An 8,719-nucleotide genomic window follows, 5' to 3' on the forward strand; every position below is an offset into this window, starting at 1 on the left:
ATCACCACCAGAAACAGCTCTGAAATATCAAATCATCTGGATTTTTTGTATCCTGCGAACTTTTCAACGTTTAATAGGTTAGTAACTACCAGGAATCAATTTGAGCTTTGTCAAAGACTGACAACAATGCATGGTTTATATGAAAATTGCGTCTCCAGTTTTCCACTTTTTTAGGATTGTTTCCCACTGTTTGCGACTGTTTGCGACTGTTTCCTACAGAGGCCTGTAAACTCGCAGAATACGATGAGGAAACCTAATGATATTCCCAGAGGTTGAAATTGGATAATTTTCATTAAAAAAAATATACCACCACTAATAGATTCTAATATAAAATGTGATTAAGTTGAATTTTTAAAAAAAACTATGTGTGAAAAAAGCATCCAAAAGTAAATCGCTCTGCTCAAAACAATGACGCGATGTCAGAATTTATATTAATCATTTAAAAGTTCCCTAAACTGTATTGCAAATCATCAGATCTCATTTCTGCCTTATGTTTGTATATCTTCTTCTTTTCAGTTGGAATTACCGCCGTTGCCGGTCCTTTCTAGCACGGGAGCGATTCCGAAAGCATCTCGTAGTTTCGAACAGCCTAAGTTTAAAGATACACATAAACCTGAACGCAATTCGCACAGCTTAGATGTAAGTTCTCTAAACTTCGAAAGAAGATGCTCGATACCCGAAGAAGATAGGGGATCGTCTATTTATATTAATCTGGATGAAACTAAGATAACTGCTCCCCTTCTAGAGGGACTCAAAAGTTCAGATGTTTGATTATTTTGTGATATAGTTGAGCCCTTTCGAATGAAAATTTGTAAGTATCAATAACGAAATATTGTCAGAAAGAGTTTTATATTTTGTATTAAATGCTTTGATATAACGATAAATAGTTTAACAAAAATATACTGCCCGACAAACAAAAATGTCAAATTTTGCATCATAGCATCGTCAAATTCTATTATTTATTTGTACTGTATATCAGACTATAAAATTAAAAGTTTTTTCCAACTTAAAATTGTATTAAACTTTCTATAAATCGTAAATTTGCCAATCGCTACAGCTATAACCATTTTTTTTTTTGGTTCCAATGAAAGACGATTACAAATTTGATGGATATTTTTATATTTAGCTGCACAATCTTAGTGGAGAGACTGCTAATTATGGAGATATTACAAATAAAGACAACAAGCCCTCCGGATAGCCGACAATATGTACTAGAGAGATATGGACCAGCCTATAGAAGATCGTAGCCAACTACTTCATAAACAGAATCCTTAAATACGACCCGAAGAGTACAAAGTCCCTGGAGGAGTACCTAAATACTCTACTGATGATTACGTGGCAAAACACATAGAAGAGATCAACTTCACGTTTGGTACGGTCCTCTAGATGGATGGACTCAGTCGACTTGAAACTAGCGGAGCACCAAATCGGACCAGTAGAAAAAATGAAGACAATAGGGCTGCAAGTCAGAGAACAGACAAACACATCCCAATCATTCATCTGATACCTGAAAGTGATGATTGATGTCAGACTGAGTTTCAAAAAGTCTCGTGAGAGAAAAATACTCTGGAAAGAGGAGCATCTTATCTCAGCTAATGCCAAACTTAGGAGGTCCAAAACAGATAATAAAATCGGTGGTTACATCAGTGCTCACAGACGGAATTGCCATTAGGATCAACGCCTTACCAGTTTGGAGAGAAAGGATGTATGGACTAAGAGAAGATGGACCCACCAACTTGTTCTACAAGTGAACGTCTGGCTCAGCCGCTGCCACGTGGAGGTGACTTACTACTTGATTCAGATGCTCTTTGGACAAGATGTTTCAAGCTTCACAGGTTCAAGTATGAGGATTCCTCATAGTGTCGAACGTGGGAACGAAAATAAGAAGCATATCTGGGAGCTGCAATAGAAGCAATAATAACGCCGGATTAGAGCACATCAAAAACGAAACATACAGGGAAATATCAAATCAAATCAAATCAAATATAAAACATACAGAATAATACATAGAATCAAACCAGCTAAGACGATTTGAACATGTGAAAAAGATGAGTGAGGATTATAAGAAGAATACTAGAAACCAAAATAGTAAGAGCAAGAAATAGAAGAAGTTCAAAGAAGACCTGGATGGACGAAATCAACAAAGCGATTAAGATGAGATGAATAAAACTACATGAGGTACTACTAGAAATAAAATAAAGAAATTGAAATAATTTTGGAAGAAGGGCATCATGAAAGAAGAAGTTTTGATATAGAACAAATTTTGCTCTAAGGAGTAGAAGAGGAGGAAAAGACAATAGGAAAGAAGAGAAAGCCATATAGTTAGATCTACTCCCAGCAAAGCAATGGCTAATAGTGGTTCAACGACATATCAGACAGAGCACTAGGCCTTGAATATACGTAACGATATTTTTTAACTATACTTCTATAGACTAGAGAGATAGAGAGTCAGATGTTTGGGCTATTTTCTGCGCATAGTATAGGCACACGTAAAGACAAAAAAACCTCTGAATTTCTTTCTCTATATATAATCGGAGCCGGAAGGACATTCCTACTTACAGAGCGAGCTATGACTTCTATTTGTCCTTGAAATACCTTGGACAACATTATTATACTGCGATATTATCCAATATTATACAATACTCCAATGTTGATGATTTAGAAATTTCTTTCTTACAATATTTCGAGTACAATTATTGTTAAGGGTGTTTATCGATTTTATTTGTTACTTAACACGTACATTTTGGAATAAAATAGATCAGTTGATTGAATATTCGAAGAGAAAACTTTATTTTTAATCTATTTTTGTATCTTTCATGTTAATAATAGTTACTATTCGATGGTTCAAATTTAACTGTTCAACAAAAACGAGTTGAGACTTGAATATAAAATAATTACTTCAACGAAATGTTTTTTTATCTGCACAAAAAAATTTATAAGCTCATAATGTAAATTGCATAAAAAAAAATGTATTAAAACCCAATTTTATTTGAGAAAGATTAGAGCTTTTGTATAACCAAACAAAAGTTTGTAAGGAAATTGAAATAGGACGCTTCTGATGAATAAAATCCTTGAAACATGCAGAAACAAACCCTTTCTGTTTCTCCTTGGATAAATATTTCTGAATGAGATTCGAAATAATTCATTAAAAACTGTTAAAAGTTCGAAATTAGAGAAAACATCGTTCAGTAGCCGAGTTTGGTTGAATTATAATTCAATCTACCAAGAAACGAAAGAAAGTTAATGGGAATCCTTGTCAAAGACGGAACGAGAAATACTTGACATGTTGCAGTAATTATTGACGATACTAAAATTATATTGGATCAATAAATCAACACGAAGGTTTATTGAACTTTTAACCTACAATTTTCTTATTGATAATTATTACGCTTATTTTATGACAATTATCCATTTTGATAATTGAACTAATATTTCAATGTATGTACTAAAAACCTACTTGCACCGAAACTATATAACCGTCACGTAGCAGCTGAGAATTCGCTCTTATTCTAACTCTATTCCAGAAAGTTCAACCCATTTAATGATACTCCACTTCCTCTCATAACATTACTGAAGCACGTATTCTTAAAAAACAAAAAGAGAAAATAAAGAATATACCCGACAGATGGTACTTCAAACCACAAAAACACTTCGGATGTTTTTGGTAGACACAATTAAAAATTCGGGATGAATTTGCATGTTTTTCCGAGTTCCCAGAGAAAAATATCAATAGATAGTTGAAAATTGTTAAAGACTAAGAGTTCAATTTATGTGTTGAATTCCGAGTGGGTTTATTGACCTGTCTGTCATAAAAAATGATCGTGGGTAACCTCACGACTGACAGGACTAAATGATAAAATGAATCATCAAACATTGGGTAATTGAACGTAACATCCTTTATGATTAGTATGTAAAGAATGTATATACATTCCATAATTTCAAAATAATACACTTTAACATTTTTTTTTTCATATTTTCAAGCGAAACCAACAATAATAGTATCCACTATTTGTTTATTTTGTACGAGAGCATTTATATAAATTTATCAACTCTGAATTATTTCGTCGATGTTTATGAGTGTAGTTTAGTCCCTCTGTGAGACGCAAAAACCTACTGGACCACAACATAATTTTCTGAAGTTCTTACAGGAATTGTTAAAACCAAGGAACTATCGGATGTAACTATTCTTCATAGTCTAGGCAAAAGTACCGAATTAAGAATACTCTGAAATCTCGTGAACTACAAAATATGCATCCACCAAGAGCTTTAGCGATAGACGTTCAGGACGGCCTCGAAAAACCACAACCGCTGAAGATAAACGTATTGTACTGATCAGTGAAAGTGATCGACGATTCATGGGCCCAGAGATGGCAGCTCATATCAATAAATCTACTGATCTACGTTTGAGTAAAAATGACAGGTTGCAGTAGAGTAGAAGAAAGTTTTATGGGAAAATAAGTCAAATTTTGATATGTGACAAATGACATTGTTTAAATAATTAGAGACGAATATAGACAATACTAAGAAACAAAAAAATAGAATCCCTACAGAAACAGAAACTAATTACAGAATAGAAGGAATAAGAGAATATTTAGAATATATGAGATAGAAAAGAAACAGGAAAAGACAGTTGAAAGTAGGAGAAACACATTGTTAAATGATTAATGAACATTGCTTCAGAGAAAGGATCAAGTAGATTTAGACCTCTTTTCATTGTTCAAAACATTCCTAAGGAAAAAAACGCAGGAATTAATACTTAAATAAGTAGAAATAAGACTCGATTTGATCTTTTTTGTTATAAAAAGTCAAGATTAACAATTTTTATCTCTATTGAAATTTCTATTTTTACATATTTAGATTTTAAATACATTTTCAATGGACTTAAATATTTCTTTCACATCGTAGGTAGTTGACACGTCATCTAAAACAAAGATACTTTATGAATCACTACAAAGTCATTATTTTTTTCTATTTATTATCATAAAATTAGTTATAAACGAAATTCAAAAACCATAACTTGTGAACGTTAAAGTAAAAACATACATGGATTACCCTGTACAGCAGATAACTCCAACACATAACTTCAAAAAAATCTTCACAGTAGATAAACGAGTAATTCGTATCTTGGCTCATTCTATTCATTACACTAGTTTACAAATTTCAAATCTACGTCCATTACAGCGCTCACAGACACTTCAGTGCCTAAAAATATATCAGAGCCCTTGGAACAAGACATTAAAGGACCAAACGCCTGAAGGTATGTCACATAAGCTTAAATGCTTCTCCTAAAATGAACGAGATTCAAATCTTCAGCATTGTTAGCTTCAACACTTAAAGGAAAAAAATTGCATTTCTCAGACACTAAATTAAGTTTTTATCGTTATATTTCTCAAGAAAACGGTATCATCTTTGTTCAGATATCAAAAACTTGATGATAAAAATAGAATAGAATAGTAGATGTAAAGGATACTGGTTGTCAAATAGTGGTTCGTACTAATCACAGAAAAACACATATTCGACGGGTTTTTACTGTGATCAACAGCAATACGGTGCAATATTTTGATGTGTTCAGAAAATATAAAAATTTGCAAAGACACCTTTCACTAAAATCACTTTTGGTAGGCTACAGACAAGAAAAATCGGTAGGTAAAAGAGCTGGAATACACACTGTTGGTGAGACACCTAAAAAAATTGCTGAATTCCTCAATTTTGAGAAAAGTACTCCGGGCATTGCTTCAGAAGGACTTCGTCAACGCTGTTGGCCAACGCTCAGGTAGATATCAATGGTTTAAAATTGTATGGTGTTCACCTGTGGCCGAAAAATTTGTGGCAGAATCCGTCGAAAGCAAAAAGAAAATAGAAGAATGATACAAGAGGGTGAAACTTTTGTACAAGTGTTAAACCAAAACCACACATCTTTTAGGATTATTAAAAATAAAGAAGTACATCAAGTAAATCCTACAATAAATGTTTCTGGTAACAGTAGCTGTTCAATTTAGGAATTCTATTACCGAATTAGAGCTAAAGGCTTTTGTTTTTGTAATGCAGAATTTTCTCGGAAAGAGCTGAGATATGGGTACAATATGGATAGGTTTCCGGAAAATTTGGGAAATATGAGTGAAGAGCAGGGAGAGTGTAAGCATCAGAACACGTTATGAAAGACCACCACCAGGGTTTCTGAGATATGAATCTACACATCAGATAGAAACACTGAGAATAGCATATATGTAGTTATTAACAGCTGAATTTTCTTTATTATACTTTCCTAATACTAATAATAATTAACAAAGACGTTATACTGTCTGGAGAAAAATTGTGCAATGATTCAAAGCAAAAACGGACTTTGAATTTGTTGAGCCATATATTACGAGCCCATGAGAGAAATGTGCATATTCAATTCAAACACGTCCACATCTTAAATATGATTCTGCTTTATGTCCGATAGTATACCGTGAAATTTATAGCCCACAACAATCTAACAATGAAAACTTTGTGTTACAATTTATGTATAGCATTGTAAATCTTGAATAATTTTCTTCTCATTACAAATTCAAATCAATCCCAGATTAATCCGAAAGGTAACTGGTAACTGAATTATATAACTGCACCTACTATATGACGCTACTTTCACTATTCGTTTTATACCATATCTTTCTAATATTTTCATTTAGACACATCATCTATAATATTGTTTGGAATATACGAGGTCTGGCTATTAAATAAAGAGACTGGGTTTAAAACGAACATGTTTTTTCTCGTTAAATTGAAAAAAACTCCCACTGAGTGCTATAAATTGTTGTAAGAAGCCTTTGGGGACAATTTTCTATCTCGTCAAAATTCAAAACAATGTTGATCGTTGTTTTTGACATTAAGGCTATCGTGATGACTGCATGGGTTCCAGACGGTCAGACTGTCAACCAGACTTAATATTTGTTAATTTGGCAACACTGCGACAACGAGTTCGTAAAAAACGACACGATTTTGCACCAAGACAACACATCTGCCCATAACGTGCTATTTGTGAAGAAGTATTTGTCCAGTAAGCGCGGTTCAGCGCCAGTACTTACTAAATTTGGCACTATGCGAATTTTTTTTGTTTCCGATGATAAAATCTGCTTTGATGGGGACTGATTTGAGTCGATGGAAGCGGTAAAGCAAAAAACGGCAGAGCTTCTAAAGGCGCTCACCAAAGAAAACTTTCAGCACTGCTTCGATCAATGGAAAAAACTTTTGGAAAGTGTGTGGCGAGGGGGAGAGAGGATAATGTAGGATAATTTTAATAATATGTAATAATCCGACCTCGTATACCACCTATTATATTAATGATTTAATTGCTTCATGGTTTTTGGACATTTATCATAGAAACTGATTTCACATTTAGTATAATTCAGATCAGATTCAAATATTCAGCTCATTTTTTTCATTAACTTGAGACTTGGACAATGTACGCTTTAGTGTATGGGTGCTAATGTTAGGGTCGAGGAGGGTAAAGATGTAGCACAATGAACAAACTACTCAAACTTATTACTGAATCCACTGTGTACAACCACCACTATCCCAACACTAACAATTACACTGTCTGACTCAGTTTACCTTCAGTCTCTGAAGACGATAACTTGGTAAAAGAAACGCGCGTCAGACAATGTAATCATGATTGTGAGTGTAAAACAATATGAATATCGCCAACGGTTTCAGAAATTCCTACTTACTTAAAATTACTATATATACATAAACAAAATAATTTATTCAAAAATATATACTGTAATACTGTAAAGTGTAAAACTAAGCTCATACCGAAATTACAAGGAGCAGCGTAGTTCGCTTCTCTGGTCGAAGAGAGAATTAACTTCTACTCGATTCAAAACGGACTAAAAATGGTAGAAGAATGCAATTATGTTGGTTGTTCATAAAACCTAATCCTAAATATTGGGAAGATTATAAAAGAAAGGAGGTTTGGTATTCCAAAAAAAGGTAACCTGGAATTTCCTGGTTAGGTATTGGTCAGTCAGGGGTAGAAGGAATATTTTTTTATCGAGAAAGTTGTTCGGAGAAATGTGTACTTTTAATTGCGTGGTTGCCACAAGTGCAATATCTTCAACCTGCTTTTATCATCACTACATCTATTAATAAATGACGGGGCCAAAAATTCAATCAGCTCTAGGACCACAGTACACAAAAAAATACGAATCAAAATTTATCAATTTTTGGTTCAATTTTGACAAAAATATTGAAGCTTAAATGAAGCTCCCTTTGTTGTGATGTAGAAACGAATAAATACGAACGTTTTGTATTATTTTTTTGACGAAAGAAGATACATCGCAACACTATAAGGCTTGATAAGTATTATCAAGATTCTGGCAGCAACATTGGTTGAAAGAGGTATACTAAATTTGCAAGTGGTTCAACCGAAGAGGATGCTGAGCGTTTTTCTCGCCCAAATCCATCGATTGTTTTGTATTTATTTATGGATTTGGGAGTATCTATTGTATCCACCTGAAGAATCCAGTGTAAGCAGCTGATCCATCAATCCCACCCTTTTTAAAAAGTCTAAAATGTGGGATGGCTTCAATCGCCAGCGATCTTCGTTTTCTATTTCATACGCATCCAGGTGTAGTGCTTTGGAGTTCCTTAGTTTTTCACACCTCGAGGGATTGTGGATAATAACTGTCGTCCTCTGTGCATCAATTGTCTTAGAAAATGAAGTGAGACAAATGCGAAA

General features: G+C 33.7%; 1 protein-coding gene across 3 annotated transcripts in view; it reads left to right on the plus strand.

Annotated features, from left to right (window-relative positions):
* The window catches only part of LOC130442406 (uncharacterized), a 58,389-nt gene extending 54,926 nt beyond the window's left edge, over positions 1–3,463 (plus strand). The window contains exon 7 of one of the 3 annotated variants that reach the window (XM_056776494.1): positions 517–3,463. In XM_056776494.1, the coding sequence (XP_056632472.1) occupies positions 517–771 (255 nt within the window). In that variant the 3' untranslated portion in view covers positions 772–3,463. The remainder of the gene's footprint in view (positions 1–516) is intronic. The other 2 variants (XM_056776495.1, XM_056776496.1) reach the window with 2 other exon arrangements.
* The last annotated feature ends 5,256 nt before the right edge of the window (positions 3,464–8,719 follow it).

The sequence above is a fragment of the Diorhabda sublineata genome, chromosome 4, assembly GCF_026230105.1.
Source record: "Diorhabda sublineata isolate icDioSubl1.1 chromosome 4, icDioSubl1.1, whole genome shotgun sequence".
NCBI classification, from domain to species: domain Eukaryota; kingdom Metazoa; phylum Arthropoda; class Insecta; order Coleoptera; family Chrysomelidae; genus Diorhabda; species Diorhabda sublineata.